Below are 26,569 nucleotides of genomic sequence, written 5' to 3'. Positions count from 1 at the left end.
TGATTTTAGCTACAATATAAATTGAATTTTGCATGTGCAATACATACGTAGGTTTCACCTCTACTTTTTAGACTTGTTTCGTGTCCTTGTCAAAAGATCGACTCTCTCTCTCTCTCTCTCTCTTCTCTCTCTCTCTCTCTCTCCCTCCCTCCTCCACCCATGCGTGCTTGTGTGAGTACGCCTGTTGTGTGCTTTTGTTTGTCTCTATCAGCGCACATACTTAAAAATCTCCGTTGATTTTTACTTAAAATGGGTCTTCAATTTTACTCTAACAAGCCGCCTAATGCATACATGAGATATCTCAAACTAATACATTAGGTGCATGGACATAACATTCTCCATAGTATACAAGCATTACGATGGTATCCATAATATTTTGTAGTATGAGAGATCAGGCTATTAAAACATATGTTTGAGATGTCAAGTTTTCATTAGATCAAGTACACTGCGCGCTAGAGCACAACGTATTTTGAATATCATTGTGTGCAATGAACCTATTACAATTTGTAATAGAGACCGACAAACAAGCATGAAAACCTTAAAAACAAAATGAAGAGCTTTATACACCCAAATGAAGGTTTAGATCTGCAGACATCCAAGTTACTAAAGCTAATTTAGTTACTTTTTGGTATCCATTATAAGTGAGAATATTTAATCAATTTCAAAAATCATGTTGCCTGCCAGCACTCTCAGTGCACTTCTGGGCCTTTTGTGTGAAGTATACATGGATGCCTGTACGTTATTGTGTAACATAGAATCCATTGTCATAAAGCAGACTTGCAAGTGGATCAAGGATAACCATAACTGTCCAACAATCTTTGATTTATGGGTGGGGTTTCAATGATCCAAGCAAATGCAGAAGCTAGTTCAATTCATTTTATGTATCCATTACCAATTGAAAATATTCAGAGAAGGCTGTACCTTTCCAGCTCTCTCAGTGCAATCCAGGATCTTTTGTGTTAAGTGTACATGGATGCCTGTATGTGATTGTGTAGTGTAGAATCCATTGTCATTATGCAGACTTGCAAGCAAGCATAACTATCCAACAATCTTGATTTATGGGTGGGATTTCAACCATCTTTGTGTTGATCTCATCTTCTAATTTACAGATCGATATGGCTAGATCCACTCATTTGATTCTATTTATGCCACCTATCATCTTTCTGTTGATCCCATCTTCTAATTTACAGATCGATATGGCTAGATCCACTCATTTGATTCTATTTATGCCACCTATGACTGCAGATAAACCCTTCCTTCAGAGGGTTCATAGCAGCTTTCTTGCAAATTGATACCTTTCAAAGAACAAACAATCCAAGAACATGTCAGAAAATGCCTCTAGTAAGACCAATGCTTTTTGTCACCAAACATAGTTTTAGACTTCCAAGGAAGGCATATGGACCTTTACTGGCTCCAAACAAAGAGCACTTCAATCCAAACATGTCCATTGACGGTTATGAAGGAAAACTTTGCATTGTATCAATTTTAGATCAGGAATGTCGAGTTACCTTCAGGAAAATGCGACCCTCCATACCTTCGGAGATGTCTTCTATGGAGCAGTGTCGCAAAATGAATCTTCAGCCCTGATCTCCTCCTTGAGCTCGTGCCACTGATTACCGTATATGTACACTTCGCAACGATAGTGGACCACTGTCCCCTGCCTGTAAGTTGGCATTAGAGTGTACCTTCTCAGGTGCAGAAAACACCTTCCAAAAGCGAAGAGTCTCATCCGCTGCAGCTGAAACAACTGTAGTTCCATCTGGACTCTGGAAAATCAAATAATATAGCTGTTCAACTCTCTCTCTCTCTCTCTCTCTCTCTCTCTCTCTCTCTCTCTGTGGAATCTATGTACATACATACCTTTATGTAGATATCAACATTGTCTTTCCTACGATTTAAGACTTCGCTTCCATATAAGAAGGCTTTTTATCCTCTTATCATCAGTGACCAGATGACCCAAAGATAACATGCCTCGATAGCACAGAATTTACCCCTTATACATGGGGGAAAAATACGCCTTCAGGACAAAGTCTTGGTTGTAAAAGGGGAGATGGTTTGTAGTCTACTTAGAAATCGAACAACAGATGGAAGAACATTAAAAGTGAAGATGCAGTTTTGCAAAGGGATGGTAGAAGATGAACTTCCACGTGCTGCTGTATTATACCAGGCATGAACAGATTAAAGGAGAGTATACCATTCACCACCTGCAGACTCCTAAGTAATTTGGTAGTTGGTAGCCCTTGGAGACCAAAAAATGAAGGGGAACAACATTCTCTTCTATGAACAAACCCAATTCTTTCATTTTGGGGGTATTTAAAAATCGAAGTAAAATGCAAGACAAAATTATGGGGACAACCACCAAGAGAATGAATCAATCTTCACATGTCCCCCTCTCAAGCTGGCTTTCACATTTGGCACCTCTCCTCACCTTTCCCATGCAAGAACCTACCATGTGGCCTTCTCCCTCTTACTCTTTCAGCAACGTGCACCAGAGCTGTCCCAAGGGACTGCCCAAGTGCGGTCACATCCACCCCTGCCAGATCTCAAGACAAATTGGGCCATAGCCTTTCTGTAGAATATTCACTCTAAAGAGGCAGGTCAGCATCCCCTCCTCCCTATAAGTAGAAAAATTGCCCGTCATGAAGGCCCAGCCTGACCCCCTCCTCATGCCGGCTCTCAGCCCTCTACTCTCCACTTGTTGTCCTCCATTCTCATAGTTCTCTCTCTTTACACATCGCCGTGCTGAAAGCTAAGATGCTTGCATTGTAACGGAAGACTGCATCACTTTCTTATGAATGGTGCCTGTACTATTATTGGAGCGCACATGGAATGCTAAATATGAAGAGAGAGAGAGAGAGAGAGAGAGAGAGAGAGAGAGAGAGAGATTATATGATTGTATTAAAGTCCACGGGAAAGCCTTCATGATCTATGGGACTGGTGATCACTACCAACTAGTAGTGATCCCTTACATACAGTAAGAGAAAATATTACAATTTGTCATGTCTTGAGTACGTGTTGGGCTAGCTTGTGTGCTAGACGTAGTACCTTATTGCGATGGAGAGAGAGAGAGACTTTGGATGGACAAGCATATGGCACATCACATTATTGTTGCACTGAGGGATATGCTAGGTATTATCTTCATCCATATATTTGGGCCTGGCAGTCACCAGTGTCATGTGCACGGATTGGTATCTGACGTGTACTAGGTACACAGGACTAGCTCAGGTTAGCCTGGGGAGGCTTAGAGCTAGGCAGGCTTGATTCTCGGGTTGAGTGGCAAGGGTACGAACTATTTATAGGTCTTCGCTATTTTTGGCGCCGGGGCCCAAGTCTATAAAAGAGGCCCAGGGGGTTCAATTCTCAGTGTGCAGTTGGCAGCAAGTCTCGTTCCCAGGTGCCAGGTCTGATCCTAGATTGAGTCGCGGACGCGCGCCTGCATCTTAGCGTAGCCCAAGGCCCAGTGGCAGATCCAGGGCTTCCCAGCGCCACCTGGTGGTATGGGACACCAGGCTGGTTTGGATCTGATTGGGAGTTCGTGCCAGTAGCTCAGCTCGTGGCTCGGAGGGGACATCTTCTGATTCAGGATCACATCCCGTAGATGTCATGGTTGGGTGGTGAGCAGCCTGCTCAGATCTGATGTTGTGTGTGGTTTGTTTGCAGATCAGGGGTTTCAGGAGTGCTGGGACGTGTCAGTTGGTATCAGAGCCAGCTCCTGAGGTAGGAACTTCTGATGCGGGAATTTTTGACGGATTTTTCCTCCAGGTATGCCCTAAATTTCGAAATCTGTTGCTGCGTTTTCTGCTGGGTACCTGGGTTAGCAAGGGTGGACAGATGTGAGGGAAAAGGAAGAAGAAAGGAGGGAGAGATTTCGAGATTCCTGAAAGAGCCTGTGAGAGAAGGCTGTAGGAAGCTAGAGAGAGAGCAGAAAGGTAGGAGAGAGAGGCAAAAAGGCTGCGAGGGAGGCGTAGAGGTGACGCCCAAGGCAGTACGGAAACAGGCGGGTGCAAGGAGAGGCTCAAAGGGCAGCGAACAGGCTGTGAACAGCCTGCGCACCCCCTCCAAAGCTGGGGGAGCTTGGCCTTTTTTGGAAGCAAGGCTTCCAAATAAGGCTGCCCTGCTCCCTATATAGATGGGGCAGGGTACCAGCCTACCCACAGCCTTGCCTAGTGCCTTGAAGCTGCTCCTCGAGTCGCGTGCCTGCCTGCGCCAGCCTGCTTCAGCCTGCCCGTGCCTGCACCAGCCTGCGTCAGCAGCCATACACTGCTTGCGTCAGCCATCGCCATCCGTACGGTACCCGCAGCAGCGAACCCTGCCTGCGTCAGCACCTCCTGCTCCGAGCCGGTACCCGCCGACTGTACGGACGCCGTACAGTCCACGTCAGAACCTGTACGGCCTCCGTCAGCAGACCGTATAGCCACATCAGTAGCACGGTTGCTGCAGGATTTCGCACGTGCATCCGGTAGCAGGTTCAGCGAGGTTGCGGGATTCGTGGGCTTCCGGTTCGCCAGTTTCCAGCATCTCTTTCCGACGGCATCTCTTGGGACGGTTTTCCTCTGCTCCATTCTCCTTTGCGCTTCGTTTCAGTCAGTTATTTCTCTCAGTTCGTATTCAAATCAGATTTCAGTCATGTCTGATGCTGCAAATCCCGAGTTCACCATGGGAGAGCAGGATTTGGATTACACTCCTGTGGGAGAGGAGGATCAGGGTCTCTATGATGACCTGATAACCAAAAAGGCCTTCAGTGAATTTACGACTGCTCTAGATGGAAAATTTGAGCAGGTCAATGACAATCAATCGGGGTTGACACAGCAACTCCAGGGGATTCAAGCAACTCTCACCCTTCTGGCTAGCACTGTGCAGGCACTCACGCATGTGGATGCCATGGCTTCAGTGCTAGGCCCGAATATAACACCAGACCCTTTTCCGGGCGACCAAAAGTCGAGACTAAAGGAGGTAGTTGACACTTGGTTACACAAGTGGCAGGTACACTTCCAATTCCACCCATACCCAGATGAGAAGAAGATCCAGCTTGCAGCAGGGTTCATGTCAGGTAAAGCCTTGCTATGGTGGAAGGAACTCCAGCCTAAGCCCGATACATGGACAGATTTTGAAGGAGTCTTCAGGAAGGAGTTCCTGAAGAAGGAGGATGATTACGATATCGTTGGCAAGCTCAAAGCCCTCGATATGTCAAAATTAAACTTGATCTTTGAAGTTTATCTTCAAAGATTTCGGGATTTGCAAACCAGGGCCACTAAGATGGATCCAGTGACCTTGTTAGGTTTCTTCGTGGATGGTTTGCCAGACTCCTACAAGTTGCAGATAAAGAACAACAAATGCACAACGTTGCAGGAGGCCATGACTTATGCGTGCATATACGATGATACCATGGCCGGTGCCAAAGCAACCACAGTTTCCGACACGAGTGGAAAGAACAAACGCAAGTTCTTTCAGCATACGACTGGTATTGGGGAGACGAAGTCTACGGACAACGCCTCCAAGAAAAACTTGACTCCATCCAAGAATGGTAAAGCCCGTTTCCTTCGCACTCTGAGGCTCAAGAAAGAAGGACGATGCTTCTATTGCGAGGAGCGGGGCCACACAAAGAATGAGTGTCCTAAGCGGAAGAACCAAAAGTTGGTGCTAGGACCGAAGCTCCAGGCGGGTCCCCGTACCACAGCCAAGGGAGCGAACCAAGTCGCGATGACAGGTATTTCAGTAAATGTCATTACCTGCCCACTCTCTTGTAATTGTACTTTCAATACTTCGTTGTTTGGTTCCCATGATCTTTTTCGAGTTTATGGAGAAGTTAGGGACCAACAGGTTCACATTCTCTTTGATCCAGGCAGCTCTCACAATTTTGTTAATTACAAATTTGTGCAGAAGATGGGGCTGTCCACAGTACCTAGCGACCACACCTATGAGGTGCAGCTTCCAGCTGGGAAGCAGTTTTGGGATCGCAAGGTTGAAGCGCTTCCTATCCGGATTCAGGCCTACACGGGAGCTCTTACATGTTATGTTATGCATCTGGAGCATGTAGACTTGTTGATCGGGATAGAGTGGTTTAAAACCCACAATATTCAGATCGGATGGACGGAGCATACGCTTTCTTTTGTAGATAAGGACACCCAATTTTGTATTCAGTGTGATAAAATTCCCTCTTCTCAGGGGCCTATTGTATCTGCGATGCAACTTCGGAATATATTAAACAATTCTCATTATGATGTCTATCAGTGTGTTTTGATTCCACTTTCTTCATTTGTTGTTTCTGTAATTAACAAAAATGAATTAAGTGTGTTTGAACACCGTGAATTGAGAATGTTGTTAGATAATTTTAAGGACGTATTCCCAGCTCAACTACCGGAAGGTTTACCTCCAGAACGGGCAGTAGATCATCGCATAGACTTCTCTATTCCAAGAGGGCAGACCTGTAGCTTTCGAGAGTAAGAAGCTAGACGACACTCAATATCGTTGGCCCACACTCGAGAAGGAACTTTATGCTGCAGTGTATGCTCTTAAGGTTTGGAGACACTACTTGTATGGTTCAAAGTTCCTTGTATTGACTGATCATCAATCAATTAAGTATGTGTGTGATGGATCAGAATTGAGAGGAAGAAAAGCTAGATGGGCAGAATTAATGCAGGATTTTGATTTCGAAATACGTTATCGTAAGGGTTCGTTGAATAGTGTGGCGGATGCCTTAAGTCGAGTTAAGTTTGTAAATGCTTTGTCATTTACGGAAATATCCTCAGACCTATTTCGATCCTTGAGAGGGCTATACGCAACTGATAGTCATTTCAGTTCTTATTGGCAGAGAATCCAGGATGGGAGCTCCATGGTTGACCAGGACTCAGGGATTGTGCCACCTATGGTACAGGCGGCGGGAGGTCAGTGGATGATTAGGAACGGCTTGCTGTTCCGGAATGAAAAGATTTGTGTGCCTGATGTTCTGAACCTTAAATCCAAGATTCTCTGGGAGTGACATGATGCTCCTAGTGCTGGACATCCGGGTATACATAGGACTCTGTCTCTTGTGAAGCATACCTTTTATTGGCCTAAGATGCGTGCATTTATAGAGAACTATGTAGTAGGTTGCCGGGTTTGTCAGGTTACTAAGGCAGAACGCCTTAGAAGCGCGGGCTTATTACAGCCATTACAGATTCCAGGTAATAAATGGGAAAGTATTTCCATGGATTTTATTACTGGTTTGCCTCGAACGCGCAAGGGTCATGACTCCATTAAGGTCATAGTAGACCGTTTGACAAAAATGGCTAGATTCCTACCTACTAGAACAACTATTTCAGCTGTTCAGCTGGCTCACGAGTTTGTGGACCACTTGTTTAAGCTGTATGGTTTGCCATCTGACATAGTCAGTGACAGGGACTCAAAGTTTACAAGTAGCTTTTGGACACTTGTATTTGAGAAGTTGGAAACTACTCTAAGTATGAGTTCCTCGGATCATGCACAATCCGATGGCAGTACAGAGAAGGTCAACCAGTTGGTTGAAGACATGCTTCGGGCATATGTATCTAAGAGACAGTCTTCATGGGAAGATTATCTACCTATGATTGAATTTGCTTACAACAGTGCAAAGCATTCTAGTACGGGTTACAGTCCTTTTATGCTTATGTACGGGTTTCAACCTAAGTCACCAGTTATGGTTGGATTAAAAGGGATTCAAAATGATGCTGCTAAGAACTTCTTGCTAGATATGCAGGAAATGTTGCAGTTTGCCAAGGAGTCTATTAGAAGTGCCCAAGATCGGGACAGATTTTATGCTAATAGACATCGTTCACCTAGAGAGTTCTCTGAAGGAACGATGGTATATTTGCGAATTCCAAAGGAATCCAAGAGCCTAAGTACTGGTTTGGTTCCGAAATTATCCCCCAGATACTGTGGCCCATTCAAGGTCATTAAAAGAATTGGACCAGTTGCATATCGACTAGAATTGCCTCCTGATGTTAAAGTACATCCAGTCTTTCATGTCAGGAGACTGAAAGAAGTCTTGGGTGCAGATGATCAACTTGTTTCTCCTCATGAGATTATAGAAGTTACAGATTTGACTTTTATTCCTCACGAACCTGAGTGTATTCTTGAATTTCGTGAAAGACAGATTCGTAATCGTACTATCACGGAATACAAGATCAAGTGGAAGGATCGTGTTGAGGAGGATGCAACATGGGAGACATTACAAAACCTCCAAAGAACATTTTCAGATTTTTTAGCGAACTCAAGAGTGAGTTCTTAGAGGAGGGGGAGTATGTCATGTGCACGGATTGGTATCTGACGTGTACTAGGTACACAGGACTAGCTCAGGTTAGCCTGGGGAGGCTTAGAGCTAGGCAGGCTTGATTCTCGGGTTGAGTGGCAAGGGTACGAACTATTTATAGGTCTTCGCTATTTTTGGCGCCGGGGCCCAAGTCTATAAAAGAGGCCCAGGGGGTTCAGTTCTCAGTGTGCAGTTGGCAGCAAGTCTCGTTCCCAGGTGCCAGGTCTGATCCTGGATTGAGTCGCGGATGCACGCCTGCATCTTAGCGTAGCCCAAGGCCCAGTGGCAGATCCAGGGCTTCACAGCGCCACCTGGTGGTATGGGACACCAGGCTGGTTTGGATCTGATTGGGAGTTCGTGCCAGTAGCTCAGCTCGTGGCTCGGAGGGGACATCTTCTGATTCGGGATCACATCCCGTAGATGTCATGGTTGGGTGGTGAGCAGCCTGCTCAGATCTGATGTTGTGTGTGGTTTGTTTGCAGATCAGGGGTTTCAGGAGTGCTGGGACGTGTCACCAGAAACCCTCTATCATACAACTGTTAGGTTTTCCCTCAATAAAGGGGGATGAACTGCTTTGTCTTGGTCCCATTGGAAGGGCTGGAGGACGCTGAGGCTAGACAAGCTGCTATGAGCTGTAACCATGAAAGGACAGAAGCTTTGGAAGCTATCGGGGCTGTGGAAGGGAATCTGAAAGCCGCTAGAGAAGATGAGGAAGTTGCATCTGCTGCTGAAGGGCTAAGGGCTTCTGTAGAGGATGTAGGGACTGCACGGCTACATGCTGCCAATGGAGAGACTACTGCTGCTGCTGCTAGAGCTACTGAGCCAGATAATGGAGCTAATGAGGAAGGGATACTTTTATAGGCCCCAAATCTTCCAGAACTCATTGACTGGAACTAACAGACTGAATCTGTAAACAGGCCGACCTGGTCTGTATAGCGCCAACCTGCAACTCAATGCCGACCAGTCTATAGGGGTGGTCTGTTTGCAGCAACCAACTGGATGTTGCCTTCTACTGCTCTGCCCTGGCCTGCACTGGCCCTATAAAAAGCCCAGAATGGCCTATTCTCCGCTGCTCTGCCCTGACCTGCTCTTGCCCTATAAAAATCCCAGACTGGCCTATTCTCTGCTGCTCTCTGTTGCCATCTGTTTGCCCACTATGCGTTCATGGGAGATGACCGTGACATGCCCCCTTCTGCTGAAACTTGACCCAGAACTCACCGACTGGAGCTAACAGACTGAGTCTGTAAACAAGCCGACCTAGACTGTATATGGCCGACCTGCAACTCACTACTGACCAGTCTATAGGGGTGGTCTATCTGCCAACAGCAGCCGCATGGCACTCGACGTGGCCCCTTACCTTACCTAAGGCCAAAAAGAGGTCTGAAAATATCATTTGAGAATGTGTTCATAAAACATATCTTTGTTAAATCAGAGAAACACGCATGTTTCCAGCTATAAATTCAACCAAACTACTCTAGAACGACACATTTTTATTACTTTATCACACTCACTAACAAAAGGGGAGTTTTTGAGTGACTGCACTAGTAGAGATATTCCCAAAATAGAAACACATTTTTTACTTAATGAGACGTCTACTTCAAAGCTGCCCAAAAGAAAAAGCTGATTGCATGCAACATCAAATCAGGCTAGACTGTGACCTAACATGTAGAAGATTCTTCAACAGGAAAAGTTGCACCCTTGTCTATGTCATATCAAACTTGATATTCAACACCGCTCACCTATACACACATACACACACACACACCTCTTTGTAAGACTAGAATCTAAAGTCCAAAATTCTACAATGAAAATAAAAGAGAAAACAAAAGAGAAGAAAAATGAGCTAACAAAATCTTTTTTTAAAAACAAAATGCTTATGTCGTCATCAGGGCCCAAGCATAAGCAATCAGTTGGGCAAACTCAGTGCTTAATAAAATACACCAATTAAACAAAAGGGAAAGATAACAAGAAATAAAGAACAAAGGAAGAAGGTGACTAAGCAAAAATAAACAAACAAATCAAGAAACAAAAGAGAACCCCAAAGAAAAAACCGGAATAAAATCTCTCTCTCTCTCTCCCCCCCGTACCTGCTCTCTCCCGTACCTCCTTGCCGAACGTTTCTCACGTACCTGCTTTACGTACGGTACGTACCCTTCATCTCATGTACCTGCTTGCCGTACGTGATCTCCATGTTAGAAATCAACCGACAGAGGGTACGCACAGCAAAAGACTAATAGAATAGCCGAGAAGCCCACACAGTGTGTGTGGTGAGTGGAATCACAAACTTATACCTATGAACATTCCCAAACTCATCCTTTAAAAACACAACATAGTGCACTTCAATCTCACGATAGTCACTCGTAAGATTGAAAATCATAAACTCCATCACGCATAGCAGGGACTAGCTACTATGACATCCCCATCGATGTCATTAGTGCCCAACAGTGGGTGTAGACCATAGTATAAAAATATGCTCTCACACATACAAATCCACACACCCACACATACTTGAGCATCCATTTATGCAAAGTCTTCGTACTGAGTTTCTGTCGACACTCCGAAGGTGAGGGCAAACTCAGCCATGACGAAGGCTAGCACTAAAGGAGAAGGCTAATCAAAAAGTAGTCCAAATCTCTTCATTCAAGCTGCGACTGCTTGTGAAGTGTAAACGATTTCATTTTAGTCTTTCCCAAACGAGCATCTAAATCTAGCTGATAGGGCAACGCACCATTTAAGATAGAAAGAATTATCGCAATACCAACAGGCCGCAACTTGGACGAAAACTTCACAAGGTGAAATTTGCATGTCCGCTAACATGGCAGAAGCATAAACCTACATGAATCCAGGAACATTCCCAAACTCATACTTTAAAAACTTAACATAGTGCAATTTCAATCTCACGATAGTCACTCATAAGATTGAAAACCATAAGCTCCATCACGCATAGCAGGGACTAGCTACTATGACATCATCAGTGCCCAACAGTAGGTGTAGGCCATAGTATTAAAAATATGCTCTCATACATACAAATCCACACACCCACACATACTTGAGCATCCGTTTATACAAAGTCTTTGTACTGAGTTTCTGTCAGCACTCCGGAGGTGAATGGCAAACTCAGCCATGACGAAGGCTAGCACTAAAGGAGAAGGCTAATAAAAAAGTAGTCCAAATCTCTTCCTTCAAGCTACAACTAGTTGCTTGTGAAGTCCAAACGATTTCATTGTAGTCTCTCCCAAACGAGCATCTAAATCTAGCTAATAGGGCAACGCATCATTTAAGATAGAAAGATTTATCGCAATACCAGCAGGCCGCAACTTGGACGAAAACTTCACAAATGAAATTTGCATATCCGCTAATACAGCCGAAGCATATACCTAGAACATTCCCAAACTCATCCTCTAAAAACACAACATATGTGCATCCAAGGGATGTGGAATCACAAAATTCTTAATTTATGTGCTTCCAAGGGATGTGCAGACTCATCAACAAACAATGATCTAGCCAAATAGAGAAGCTACCAAAAGATTATATATTTCCGTCCAAAGCTACGGACACAATACAAAGTGTCATGTGCACGGATTGGTATCCGACGTGTACTGGGTACACTAGACTAGCTCAGGTAGCCTGGGGAGGCTTAGAGCTAGGAAGGCTTGATTCTCGGGTTGAGTGGCAAGGGTACGAACCAGTTAGAGGTCTTCGCTATTTTTGGCGCTTGGGGCCCGAGTCTATAAAAAGGCCCAGAGGTTCAGTTCTCAGGGAGCCGATGGGAGCAAGTTTCGTTCCCAGGTGCTAGGTCTGATCCTGGATTGAGTCGCGGACGCGCGCCTACATCATAGCGTAGCCCAAGGCCCAGCAGCAGATCCTTGGCTTCACAGCGCCACCTGGTGGTATGGGACACCAGGCTAGTTTGAATCTGGTTGGGAGTTCGTGCCAGTAGCTCAACTCGTGGCTCGGAGGGGACATCTCCTGATTCGGGATCACATCCCGTAGATGTCGTAGTTGGGTGGTGAGCAGCCTGCTCCGTTTTCTCACGTTGTGTGTGTTCTTGTGTTTGCTTGCAGATCAGAGGTTTCAGGAGTGCTGGGACGTGTCAGTTGGTATCAGAGCCAACTCTGTCATGACAAGAGAAATGATTATTTAGTTAATTAATAGTCATTAGAACTTTATTATTGTTAGGCGCCAATTTGATGGCGGTTATATGTTTGTATTTATGATCGATCAAGCGGTGTAAATAGTACCGCCAAAACTACGTAACATTGGCCAATGATTAGTAATAAAGATGTGCACACACATGTCTAGGTCCTAGGGGCAATAGGAAAGGAAAAGGGTGCATTAGAGTGCATTGAATGGTAGGTGCATGGGTCATAGGCTAAGGGTAGGTGTAAATGGGAAGATGGAACTTGAGTGATCTCAAGGGACATTAATGAAAGGATATCACCCTTTCATTGTGAATCTCACGTTGCATTCTTTCTACCACATTGCATTCATGTGTCATCTCTCTCCCACCTTGCATGTAGGTCGAAAAAGAAACAAGTACTCTCACGAGGGCGCTCTTCCCCATTAGAGGGCCAATCGGCATTCAAATTTTGCATGCATTGCACACATTTGCATTTTCGAAAAGTGTGGATCTTCACATTTGGTATCAGAGCGGCGACGATCCACGAGCGGGACGAGAAGAGGGCGACAGTTGCGAACGACGGAAGTCACAAGAGGGGTTGCGGAAAAGGATCACGACTGACCGATCTCAAGGTTCTGAGACAAGGGATTTTTCTGAAAAATTCTGGCCTTCAACGGTGAACGGGGTGTCCTCACGGGGTTGATGCCCCCCCCCCCCCCCCCCCAAAATGTGAATGTACCCTTAAACCGTGAGAAAAAGGGATTCCCGTTCATTCTACCCAACGGGAAGTCGGATCGGAATAAGATTTTAAGGGAGTGATCCACCCATCAAGTACCCCCTATAACGGTATCTAGAGCTCCAATCCGCTCTAAACAAGTAGCCCAAACGGAGCGTACCAGTTTACAGCAGAAATACAAGAAGAAAAGCTTGAAAGAGAAGGGAAAGGAGGTCATTTTAAGTGTCTTCTCAACACAAACGAAGCGGGAGTCGGATAAGTACCACCAACTCTACAACACTTGAAGTTCGCTGTAAAATAAACTTTTTTTTTTTTAATTACAGCAAGACATTTTCTCTCTTGTGTTACTAAAAGGAAAGAATGGAAGGGGAAGGGACATATAACAATGAACTTATTCCTTTTCCTCCATTACCCCAAGGAGAGAGAGAAAGAACACCTTCACCCCCTCTTGAAGAGGATGGATTAGGTGAGAGTTATACACATCTTGAGTATGATAACCCACAAATAGATTTACAGCAGTCTCTCCTTCAAGAACCTCTTGATAGGGAGTTCTCCTTTCGTAATGAAAGAAGAAATGATACCAACCAAGAACAAGGGGCTGAGTTCACGCCTTCAACTCAAAACCCAATACACATGGATTATAATCCAAGTGCAAGAGGAAGAGAGGAGACTCCTGTTGATAAGCTGGTTTTCCAGCTTAGCAATTTGATTGAGCAGTCCATTATGACAAGATTAGGGACTAAGAGGACTTTAAACTTCGGGGATGAAGAGCTGAGTAACCCTTCTAAGAGGTCCAAATTCCAACCGCAAGAGAGAATTGAGTTCCCCAAATATGATGGGGCAAGGAAGGCTCACAAAATCCTCAATTAGATTCGTCATTTTGAGCTATACTTTGCCCATCAAGACAAGACCGAGCAAGAGAAGCTTGCTCTTGCCACATTGCCTCTGCAGAAGGATGCTCTAATGTGGTGGTCCTTGTCACAAACAGGAAAAGAGCCTATTCATGAATGGGCTAAATTCGTGGAGCAACTGAAAGCCACTTTCATGCCACCGAGACATGAAGAGAACCTAACCTTTCGTTGGGAGAGGTTTAGGCAATTCGATAATGAGAGTAATGCAGATTTTACAGCCAGATTTTGGAAACTCTCTCTAGAGTTACCCGAAAAGAGTGAGGAAGATAGGAGAAAGAAGTATTTAGCAACTTTAAGCCCAAAAGTAAGGTACGCGATTGAAATGTTTAACCCGACCACGCTTAAGGACCTCACTAAGCTGGCTGAAATAGCCGAGAGAAAATTGAATCCTCGTAAACCCTTCAATAAGGAGTATGGGTCATCATCTAAGACCAATAATATACCCACTTTTAGGAAACCAAACCGGTTTAAGAATAACAAAGGGAAGGGTAAAGCTCTTGTAAGGAATGTGAACAGCCAATCACGTCCTGGATGGGTGCCATTTCCTTCTATGACTGACGAAGAGAAGAGGAAGTTGATTAAGGAAGGAAAATGTTTCGGGTGTAAGAAACATAAGCCAGGGCACGTATGGCATAAGTGTCCCGTTCTCTTGGCTAAGATTGCCAAGACGAATTCAGTAAAAGGGAAAGCCAAGGCATCCAAGCGAAGGGTGAGGCTTCTACCTTGTCACCCTCGAAATCTACTGTGACTATTGAGCCAATAGTGAATGCTGTCCATTCAGCCAATACCTTTGGGCCTCATGATCTTTTTAAGGTGTATGGATTCGTGAATGGACAGAGAATGGTGGTTCTCCTAGATGATGGATGTAATTATGACTTAGTAAGTGATAGATTGGCAAAATTACTCCATCTTAAACCAGAACCTATAAAAAACATGTCGCTTTCAGGAGCTTTTGGGGGACACAATGAAGAAGACACATCCATAGTACGGAATGTTCCTTTTCGTATACAAAAATTTGAAGGGATTTTCTAGTAGCCCCTTTACAAGACGTTGACATGATTCTAGGTGTTTCATGGCGGTATGATTTTAGCCCTGCTATTCATCCTCATACTCATCATTGTTGCTTTGTACATAAGGATCGTAGGGGATCGGGACGTGTATACAATTCCATTGATTACTCCTACCCAAGCGAACAGATTGGTAAAAAGAGGGGTAGATTGTAATCTTGTGTATATACGGGATTCACAAGATCTTCATATCTCAAAAGAAGATCGGAAGAGAAATGAGTTTCTTAGAGCTTATGAGGATCGATTTTCAGAGTAATGCAAGAACGGGTGCTTCCTTGATAGAAAACTTCAAGGTTTCAAAAGCCTTGTTCAATGCATCATTCCAAGAGATCGGCTAGGTGGACCTGCGTCCATGACCTTTCAATATGTTTATCAGGGGTGCCGTGATGTGTGGATAATCACGCACAGACTTCCATAGAAATACCGTAAATCCTAAGAAAGAACGAAGTTGTTTCACAGTCTGAGGGATAGGCCATTATAAAACCCTCTGGATACGATCCAGATCAATGCTAATACCTTCAGAAGAAATCTTGTGTCTTAAGTAAATGATCTCCTTCATAAAGAAGTCACATTTACTCATCTTGGCATAGAGCTTATGCTGTCTTAGAATAACTAAGACAATCCGGAGGTGTCCTATGTGATCATCTAGCGTTTGGCTATATACCAAGATGTCATCTAAGAACACTACAACGAATTTGCCCAAAAAATCTCGGAACAAATCGTTCATCATTTGCTGGAAGGTAGCAAGAGCATTGGTCAAACCAAAAGGTAATACAAGAAACTCGTAGTGGCCATACCTAGTTCGAAATGCGGTTCTATCTATGTGTTTAGCATAGATACGGATTTGGTGAGAATCCGTACGCAAATCAATCTTAGTGAAATACTTCGCTCCGGCCAGACGGTCTATTAGATCATCGGAACGAGGTAGAGGGTATCAATTCTTAATTGTCACTTTATTCAATCGTTTATAATCTATACACATTCTCCATGTAGAATCTTTCTTCTTTCTTAAGAGGACAGGTGCTCCCCAAGGTGATTTACTTGGGCGAATATAGCCCATATTCAAATAATCTTGTAGCTGTGAAGCTAACTCATCCTCCTCAAGCTGGCTCATTCTATAAGGTGGAACACTAATAGGTTGAGCCCCAGGTACTAAGTCTATGCGATGATCTACTGCCCGTTCGGGAGGTAAACCTTCAGACAGTTGAGCAAGGAATACATCCATGAAATCATCTAACAACATTCTCAATTCACGGTGTTCAAACACACTTAAATCATTTTTGTTATTAACAGAAACAACAAATGAAGAAAGCGGAATCAAAACACACTAATAGACATCATAATGAGAAGTGTTTAATATATTCCGAAGCTGCATCGCAGATACAATAGGTCCCTGAGAAGAGGAAATGTTATCACACCGAATACAAAATTGGGTGTCCTTTTCCAAAAAAGAAAGAGTATGGTCCGTCCATCCAATCCGAATATCATGGGTTTTAAACCACTCTATTCCGATCAACAAGTCCACATGCTCCAAGTGCATGACATAGCACGTAAGAGCCGCTATGAAGTCTTGATAGAAAGGGCTTCAATCTTGCGATCCCAAAACTGCTTCCCAGCTGGAAGCTGCACCTCATAGGTGTGATCGCTAGGTATCGTGGACAGCCCCATCTTCTGCATAAGTTTGTAATTAACAAAGTTGTGAGAGCTGCCCGAGTCAAAGAGAATGTGAACTCTTTGGTCCCTAACTTCTCCATAAACTCGGAAAAGATCATGGGAACCAAATAACGAAGTATTAAAAGTACAATTACAAGAAAGTGGGCAGGTAATGACATTTACAGAAATACCTGTCATCGCAACTTCATTAGCTCCCTTGGCTTTGGTACCCGGACCCCCCTGGAGCTTCGGTCCCGGCGCTTGCTTCTGGTTCTTTCGCTTAGGACAATCATTCTTAGTGTAGCCCCGCTCCTCGCAGAAGAAGCAACGTCCTTCCTTCTTTAGCTTCAAGGTACGAAGGAAACGGGCACGACCATTCTTCACCTGAGTCAAATGTTTCTTGGAGGCGTTGTCTATAGACTTCGTCTCCTCAATACCAGTGGTAGACTAGAAGAACTTCCGCTTTTTCTTCCCACCCGTGTCGGGAACTGTGGTTCCCTTTGCACTGGCCATGGTATCATCATAAATACGCGCGTAATTCATGGCCTCTTGCAATGTGGTACACTTGTTGTTCTTGATCTGTAACTTGTACGAGTCAAGCAAACCATCCACAAAGAAACCTAACAAGGTCACTGGATCCATCGTCTGCAAATCCCGAAACCTCTGAAGATAAACCTCAAAAGTCAAATTCAGCTTGGACATATCGAGGGCTTTAATCTTGCCTACGATATCGTAATCTTCCTCCTCCTTCAGAAACTCTTTCCTGAAGACCCTTCGAATTCGTTCCATGTTGCAGGCTTGGGTTGGAGTTCCTTCCACCACAATAAAGCCTTTCCTGACATAAACCCGGCTACAAGCTGTATTTTCTTGTCATCTGGATAAGGGTGAAACTGGAAGTGTACTTGCCACTTGTGCAACCAAGTGTCAACCACCTCCTTGATACGAGACTTCTGATCTCCGGAAAAAGGATCTGGAGTGAAGTTGAAACCTAATACTAAAGCCATGACATCCACATGCGTGAGCGCATGAACAGTGCTAGTCAAAAGTGTGAGTGTAGTTTGAATCCCTTGGAGTTGCTGTGTCAACCCCATTTGATTCGTGTTAACCTGCTCAAACTTTCCATCAAGAGCAGTGGTGAATTCACTGAAGGCCTTTTTCGTAATCAGATCATCATAGAGACCCTGGTCATCATCCGCATGGTAGTTCAAATCCTGGTCTCCCATCCCAAGCTCAGGGTCTAAGCTGCATGCATTTATTGAAAACTATGTGGTAGGTTGCCGGATTTGTCAGGTTACTAAGGCAGAACGTCTTAGAAGCGCGGGTTTATTACAGCCATTGCAAATTCCAAGATATAATTGGGAAAGTATTTCCATGGATTTTATTACTGGTTTGCCTCGAACACGCAAGGGTCATGACTCCATTTGGGTCATAGTTGACCGTCTGACAAAAATGCCTAGATTCTTACCGACTAGAACAACTATTTCAGCTGTTCAGCTGGCTCACGAGTTTGTGGACCACTTGTTTAAGCTGTATGGTTTGCCCTCTGACATAGTCAGTGACAAAGACTCTAAGTTTACAAGTAACTTTTGGACACTTGTTTTTGAGAAGTTAGAAACTACTCTAAGTATGAGTTCCTCAAATCAGGCACAATCCGATGGCAGTACAGAGAAGGTCAACCAATTGGTTGAAGATATGCTTCGGGCATATGTTTCTAAGAGACAGTCTTCATGGGAAGATTATCTACCTATGCTAGAATTTGCTTATAACAGTGCAAAGCATTCGAGCACTGGTTACAGTCCTTTTATGCTTATGTACGGGTTTCAACCTAAGTCACCAGTTATGGTTGGGTTAAAGCGAATCCAGAATGATGCTGCAAAGACCTTCTTACTAGACATGCAGGAAATGTTGCAGTTTGCCAAGGAGTCTATTAGAAGTGCCCAAGATCGGAACAGATTTTATGCTAATAGACATCGTTCACCTAGAGAGTTCTCTGAAGGAACGATGGTATATTTGCGAATTCCCAAGGAATCCAAGAGCCTAAGTACTGGTTTGGTTATGAAGTTATCCCCCAGATACTGTGGTCCGTTCAAGGTTATTAAAAGAATTGGACCAGTTGCCTATCGACTAGAATTGCCTCCTGATGTTAAAGTACATCCAGTCTTTCATGTCAGTAGACTGAAAGAAGTATTGGGTACGGATGATCAACTTGTTTCTCCTCAAGAAATAATAGAAGTTACAGATTTGACTTTTATTCCACACGAACCTGAGTGTATTCTTGAATTTCGTGAAAGACCAATTCGTAATCGTACTATCACGGAATACAAGATCTAGTGGAAGGATCGTGTTGAGGAGGATGCAACATGGGAGACATTACAGAACCTCCAGAAGACCTTCCCCGGTTTTTTAGCGAACTCAGGAGTGAGTTCTTAGAGGAGGGGAGGTATGTCATGTGCACGGATTGGTATCCGACATGTACTAGGTACACTAGACTAGCTCAGGTAGCCTGGGGAGGCTTAGAGCTAGGCAGGCTTGATTCTAGGGTTGAGTGGTAAGGGTACGAACCAGTTAGAGGTCTTCGCTATTTTTGGCGCTTGGGGCCCGAGTCTATAAAAGGGGCCCAGAGGTTCAGTTCTCAGGGAGCCGATGGGAGCAAGTTTCGTTCCCAGGTGCTAGGTCTGATCCTGGATTGAGTCGCGGACGCGCGCCTGCATCATAGCGTAGCCCAAGGCCCAGCAGGAGATCCCACGCTTCACAGCGCCACCTGGTGGTATGGGACACCAGTTTGGATCTGGTTGGGAGTTCGTGCCAGTAGCTCAGCTCGTGGCTCGAAGGGGACATCTCCTGATTCGGGATCACATCCCGTAGATGTCGTGGTTGGGTGGTGAGCAGCCTGCTCAGTTTTCTCACGTTGTGTGTGTTCTTGTGTTTGCTTGCAGATCAGAGGTTTCAGGAGTGCTGGGATGTGTCACAAAGAGAGAGATCCAAAGTCCCACCAGAGCGTGGTCCTTTGACCAGATACTTCCAGATATCTCTAGAACTTGAGCCCGCATGCTCCACCTCAAGCGCATGTAGACTCTCCGTCCTTTCACCTCCACTTCTTGCTGCCCTAGGAGACAGCCAACCAAGATACCAACCCTAGTAATGCTCAGCCTACAGCCACTCTCTGGACTTCGCTACCTCCTAGAAGTAGGCCTGAGGGTGTGTGAGTAGCTGCTTCTGCTGCTCCCCAACTTTCTGGAATGCTGTATGCTCTGAATGAGGCACTGGGCCTCCCTTTAGCCCCAAAGGCCCTCTGAAATAGCCGACTGGATCAGGCATTCCTGGCCGACTTTGCTGCCCCCCAAAACCGACTATGGGGTGCTCAGTTTGATGCCCTTTTGCAAGGCTCCTTGGCTGACCTGATGGTTGGTTTGCTGACTGGCCTGGTCCGCATTTTTAGGGTGCTCCCAAGCCCCAAGGGAGAGGCCTATATAAGGCCCCTCCCTTGGGCAGTACCAAGACTATAGGTGGCTGGCCTTCCATAGCCACCACCACTGCCCCCTTTGCTGCTGCAACACCTGTCCCTCAAGGTGCCTCTTGTCTGGCTTTCTCTAGTCCCATCTTTCCGTCGCCTCGCGCCAGGCCAGATCCAAGGCTTGATGCCCCGCCATCTTTCTTGCACATCAGCTCCTTTGATGCACCCTCTGAAGCTCCGGTTTGCTGTGAGGTGCTGCCCATGCGGCAGCCCTCTCTCTCTCTCTCTCTCTCTCTCTCTCTCACCCTAGGTCTCCCTCCCCCATGCTCTCCTCATTTGGGGGCTTACAAATGGGGAGGTGACCTTTCCAACACTATATACCCTGCCGTACATGCTCTTCGTACCTCACAGTACTTGCTCTCCATACCTTGTCTGTCATACCTCACCTTACTTGCAGTGTGTGTAAAAGCAACTCGCCGTACATACATACGTATGTAACACTTCGTACTTGCCGTATGTAACTTCCGTCCATCCGTACTTCCTGTTTTGTCCGTACCTACCTGCCTCGATCATACCTCTCTCTCTCTCTCTCTCTCTCTCTCTCTCTTCGTCCATACCTATCTCTACACTGTGGCAGAGCAGTAGTAGCAATAGCAGCAGATCAGGGTAGGGTTCAAGGTCACCCCAGACTGAGCTGAGTCCTTGGCACACGCCACCATGGAATTCCCGAAGATTAAGATTTTTGCCACTCCACCAATTAGAAAGCCCTCTTACTCTAATATTATGCAGCCTCGACATCGACACCCAACCCCTATGCATTGCATTACAAGCGGAGGATTGGATCTGATCTACAAGAGCAATATACTTTCTACAGTAAGAAGTGAGAGACCTCAAACTTATGGTTGCGGCTCTTGATAGGAAAGTGAAGGAGATGGCAGGAAATGGTAAGCAAGAAATCATTGCAGAGGTCATACAAAAGTGCAACACATCTCCACCAGCACAACACTTGTCTCCACGAACAAAGAGATGATCACCGCTCAAGTAAGTTCAGCCAAACAAGAGCAGACCACTGTGGCCAACAACAAAATTGACAAAGAAGATCTTTATGTAGAACTAAAAGAGCAGGAAGGCCAGAGTGCATAATAAGAAACTATTACGCATTGGGGGCTGTCAGAAGATTGCCTTGGCTGCTTTGATGATGATGACGGATACAATGAAGAGGAGAGAATCACATGCCTAAAGAAGGACGTAGTAGAAGTTGAATGGGATGCAAATGATATTAATTGTATCACAAGAAAGGGAAAACAACTACAAGTTTATTTCAGAGAGAGGGCAGGAAGAGTTAAGATTCTCCACCAGACAAACGAGCTTTGATGATGATGAAGGATACAATGAAGAGGAGAGAATCACATGCCTAAAGAAGGAGGTAGTAGAAGTTGAATGGGATGCAAATGATATTAATTGTATCACAAGAAAGGGAAAACAACTACAAGTTTATTTCAGAGAGAGGGCAGGAAGAGTTAAGATTCTCCACCAGACAAACGAGCTGAAGGGTAAACGGACATGGATATCTGAGCAACTCACTCCAACTCAACTCAAACAAAGGAATATAGAAGTTACTAAAGTGAAGGATGCACGCAAAGCTGGAAAATGGGCAGTCTACAGATGGATTGGCATTAATTAGAAATTTCAAATCTAAGCCTAAAGACCCTCAGTCTTAAACTGATGTAATAAAGGCCATTTTATGATAGGACTACAATTTAGATAACCTCGAGCGGGGATGCCATATGCACTCCTCCTCGACTCTCTGGTTTATCCAGACGTTTAAGTCATTTGCATTTTGTCCCATAGGCCCGTGAGGCCTCCCGTGGACGTTAATATGACTCTCTCTCTCTCTCTCTCTCTCTCTCTCTCTCTCTCTCTCTCTCTCTCGTATGAATGAAAGAAAGAAAGACACAATGAATGAATTATTTAAAACATAAAAAGCTAAAGGAGCCACTTACACTTATGTACCGCTTCCTACAAAGTATGTACCACTTCCTACAAAGATGCAATAACTTAGAAAGCACATGCATACTCAATTTAACTCTCTTTTTGAAACAAAGAAAAACGGGCTGTTCAGCTCCCCTCTTTTTGTTTTCAGCTTATGTTCAATCATTCTAAACATGCCTAAGGTTGATATATCGTAGATAAAAGACTTCATATCTAAGATTGTGTGTACTATTTTCATTACTTTTCTTGGATTATACCTCTTGTGTATTAAATTGATCAAATTACTACATTCAATAATATAAAGATTCCTTAGTTGTATGACTCCATATTTTGCCAAATCAGATATGTTTGAGTCAATGCGAGGCATTTTTATAACATGTAAAACCACTATGTTCAGGTTGTTGACGTTAATCGTATATATCAATCTCTAATTCTACGACTGACTGAGAGAGTCTAGGATCTAAGAAAACACTCCTCTTGAAATGCAGAGTCATGAGGATAGATTACTTTTCCAAAAGCACAAGCATCTTTGTACATAAAGTCTTGAAAGTCAAGAACATCTGGTACAAATGAATCATCTATAAAACGCCTAACCTGGCTAAGCTTTGTAAAATGATAGGGGCAAGTATTGATGGAGATAAGACCTTCCATAAACTCAAATTCATAAGTGAAGGGATAAAGTTTGCTAAAAAGCCAACACAATTAGTGCCCATGGGGATTCCTATAATTTGTTGCAACAAAGAATCGCCTATTGTGATGTAAAGATTATCTAACAGAAAATCTATCCAAGAGCAAACATCTTCAACACTTAACGACCTTTGTGTATCTTTTCTTTTTAGAATCAATGTCATTATGTTTATTATTTAGCCACCAAAAGTCAAAGCATACAGCTGTTTTCACTGCTTACTTCAGCTATTAGCTTTTTAATTCTAGACTTCAAATCTTCAAGCTCGATCTTTGTATAAAGCATAGTAAAATTGTAGGTTTGAAGGAGAATAGGAGACTCTTTTCCTTGAATGCTTCAAGACAGAATTAAAAATTTTACAATAGGAATCACTCCTACGAAGTCATTTAAAATCCAGCTTGATTGTGAAGAAACATCTGCCTCCTTTAATAAGTCATTTAAAATCCAGCTTGATTGTGAAGGAACATCTGCCCATCTGCCTCCTTTAATAAGTCCCTCCATAGTTCATGGACACTAGGCAACATGGCTTTGAAGTAGTAGCTTATCTATTTAGTGACATCTGTCAAAGTAGTCTTACAAGTAGCTGCAATAAATCTTGGCTTCTTTGGAATTTTGTGAAACTTCCAAGCAGCACAAAGAAAAGGGATACTTGGGTTGCAAACAAACCTTGAAGACCTACAAAAACTCTGGTGTTTTGAGATCAGATCCTTTTGAGAAACTAAGACAGGGGCGTAAGGTTTGGCAGACGAGTTCACTTCTCTCAAAAGACATTCTAAGTAAAACTTTTTTCAAATAAAAACAAATTTATTGGAACATTTGTCCATATAAGATATGACAAATTTCCTATGATGAGTTTCATCTTTTAATTACTATGCTTTGAGCAATTAGCTGAAGAGATGACTTCTAGTTTCAAAGAAAATCTTCCCTTTCCATTCCGATAAGATATTTTGAACTCCTAAACTTTCTTCTATTTGAAAAGCAATTATCTATCTATAAAATACTTTCCTCGAATTGAAGTTAAGGCAAGAAAATGGTTTCAATCCTGAAACATGCAATCTCACACTTCTCATGCTTAGCTTAAACCTCCAAAATTTGAAATGAACCCCTCCAAGGGCACATGCTGAAATTTAAAAAAAGGAGCAGACTGACCATATGCTACCTATCTTCAATTTGTAATATGCTGTCTGTGAATAAAGAATGCATTGAAAAGCATCTTGCTGATTTACACCATACTCTTCCATTTCTGAGAAGCATGTATGTCACGCTAGAGATATTATCTTTCATGCAAGGCTGTTAGAAACATGAAGGAGTGTGCAAACCTGAGCAAGGTGCAGAACACGAGCATTGTGGCCAGTAAGTTCTGCAATTTTGACCATAGATGGATATCTCCAGAGGCAAAGCTGATTTTGACTGTAGCCATGACTGCTCAAAATCTCCTTATGATGCTGGCTCCATTGAAGTGCACAGACCTGAATTATGAATTTCACAGGCAAAAAGTTGGGCTCTAAAACAAAAACACTATAGTAAAAGAATTCAGCTTGAAGAGAATGTATATGGCTGAAACTCATTCCTTGCAAAAAAAATCACAGGTTACCTTAGACTTTGTATCCAGGCTGTTCAGACAAAGTTACCTGAGACTGTGTATCCAGACTGTTCAGACAAATTCCTGATTGTGTGTTCCATAACTTTATGCATCGGTCAGCAGTCCCACCACCGGAGGCAAGTAAATTTATTTGGAAGGGGCACCATGCCAGAGCTTTTACTGCTGCTTGATGATCAGTTAATCTGTAAAGATATTCCGTAGACCCCACATCCCATATATGGAGCAGGTTGTCATTGCCTCCACTTGCAAGTTGTTGACCAGACAAGGACCATTTCAAGCCACACACCTCCTGATTGTGACCCCTTAGAATGGAAACGATGTGATCACGGGTGCGCACTAGAAAAAATAGATATTTAAGGCATTGGCAATCTCTCTCTCTCTCTCTCTCTCTCTCTCTCTCTCTCTCACATGTGACAAGGGAGGTCCACACACGAAAATAGCCAAATACATACATACAGGAATGTACGCACACACGCACAAACCTTCGATGCCTAGAAGTCAACAACAAGCAAGTCTTCTTTACAGATGACGATTCAAGACCTGATCTTCCAAACAGTCACCTTTTTTATAGCATGTGGTTTTTCTAGGTATAGCCGAGAAGCATTGTCAATCCTTGTCAATCCTTCTGTTGTCTTATAAGGGTGGTGACTCCTGCCCACAACTATAAATGATTCTTTCATTATAAATACCGCAGCTTCTTTTTCTATTTTTATTCCTTGCATATTTTACTTCAGCCCACTTGCTGAAATAATAGATTGTCAGTATGATATAGCCTTTTCAGAGGTCATTGGGGTCTCATTACATCCAGCAAAACCTATCCCCCATGTCACAAAAGGTGATAGAGAGAATGTCCAGTATGTCGCATGCATCCATCCAGCATATGACGTAGTAGCATGATGCTTGGCTTATACTTTATTTCTAGCCTGGTCAATTTCCTAGAGTCAACTGATGCACAAATTCGATTCTTGAAAAAGAGACTGCTATAAATGTAAAAGAACCTTGGAGATGAGATCTGAAATGAGCTTTGAGACTCGAGCTTATGATTAGGGTAACAAATAGTAGGGGAGGGCATGCTAAGGCTTGGTTTGCACGTGCCCTCTTGCACCTTCAAAGGTGTGCAAGCAATCTTCTTGTTGGATCTCACCCACCTTCCTCTTTGCTCCTGCACATTTCCTATTTCCAACATTTCTCTCTCCTCAAGGAGAGACTTCCTGCATCTGACTAAGGAAACATTCATCATCGTCCTTACTTGCTGCCCACATCGTCCAAGCCATCCACATTTGGGACAGCAATCGATGGAGAACGGTTGAGGTGTGGACTGTCGTCGCCACTGCCTCTCCCCACAAAGAACGGGGAAGGTCACAATGCTCCAACATCATCCTTGCTCTCTTCAGTAGGGTCAGGTTCTTCCTTTCTACCACGGAGAACAAGCTCCCTCCTGATGCCCTTTTCTACACAAGATCTTTTGAAAGCATGAGAGTAGACTTCTCCTTTGTTAGCCCAAAGAGCGTTCACAACAGTCCAGATTCCTTTTCCACCAGAGCACACCATTCTCTAAACCGTGTATAAGCTAAGCTAGATCCTCCTAGGCCAGGAAGTACACCAAGTGAAACTGCTGAAATCATCAACCAACAGCACAAAGTAGAGAGCTCCTCCTAGAGTGGGGGTCTACATAGGTCCACAAAGATCCGTGTGAACCATCTCTACATTGTGAATCCCACCTAGTAGCCTACTTCGGAATGACCTCCTTGTGTTGCTTCCCTCGAATCCAGGAACTTGTTGATTTTGTAGGAGTGCAGGAATATGGTGCCAATCCCTTTGATTGTATTTTACATGGACAAGCTAGCAAGTTTTCTATCAGAAAGCAGCTCTACTACAAAAGGGTTTTTCAAGTGGCTGTTAGGATGTGCCCAAAGAGAGAATACCTGGATGTGTGGATCTGGGACAGATCTGGAGCATTCATGGTTGGTGGGGTATCCCAAGGAAGGAGGGTACCTGGCTGATCTGCACCAGCAAAAGGCGAAGCAGTAGCCAGCACAAGGGACCCAGAATAGGAGGCGATCACATGGCGTGGACATCTGC

The 26,569-nt window shown here is 44.0% G+C and overlaps 1 protein-coding gene across 6 annotated transcripts in view; it reads right to left on the bottom strand.

Annotated features, from left to right (window-relative positions):
- Window positions 1-692: 692 nt before the first annotated feature.
- LOC147889696 (cell division cycle 20.2, cofactor of APC complex-like) overlaps window positions 693-26,569 on the bottom strand; it is a 37,829-nt gene continuing 11,952 nt past the window's right edge. For 2 of the 6 annotated variants that reach the window (XM_087391410.1, XM_087391412.1), the window contains exons 7-10: window positions 24,516-24,823; window positions 24,204-24,353; window positions 1,509-1,759; window positions 693-1,295 (exon numbers count right to left, since the gene is read on the bottom strand). In XM_087391410.1, coding sequence (XP_087247536.1) covers window positions 1,550-1,759; window positions 24,204-24,353; window positions 24,516-24,823 — 668 coding nt within the window. In that variant the 3' untranslated portion in view covers window positions 693-1,295; window positions 1,509-1,549. Of the gene's footprint in view, window positions 1,296-1,508; window positions 1,767-10,353; window positions 10,434-24,203; window positions 24,354-24,515; window positions 24,824-26,569 lie in introns of those variants that run through there. The other 4 variants (XM_087391411.1, XM_087391413.1, XM_087391414.1 and 1 more) reach the window with 4 other exon arrangements.

The sequence above is a fragment of the Dipteris shenzhenensis genome, chromosome 20, assembly GCF_047967505.1.
Source record: "Dipteris shenzhenensis isolate YYH24624 ecotype China chromosome 20, Dip_SZ_1.0, whole genome shotgun sequence".
Lineage (NCBI taxonomy): Eukaryota > Viridiplantae > Streptophyta > Polypodiopsida > Gleicheniales > Dipteridaceae > Dipteris > Dipteris shenzhenensis.
The sequence above is the reverse complement of the archived record's forward strand: the minus strand, read 5'-3'. Positions and strand labels throughout refer to the sequence as shown.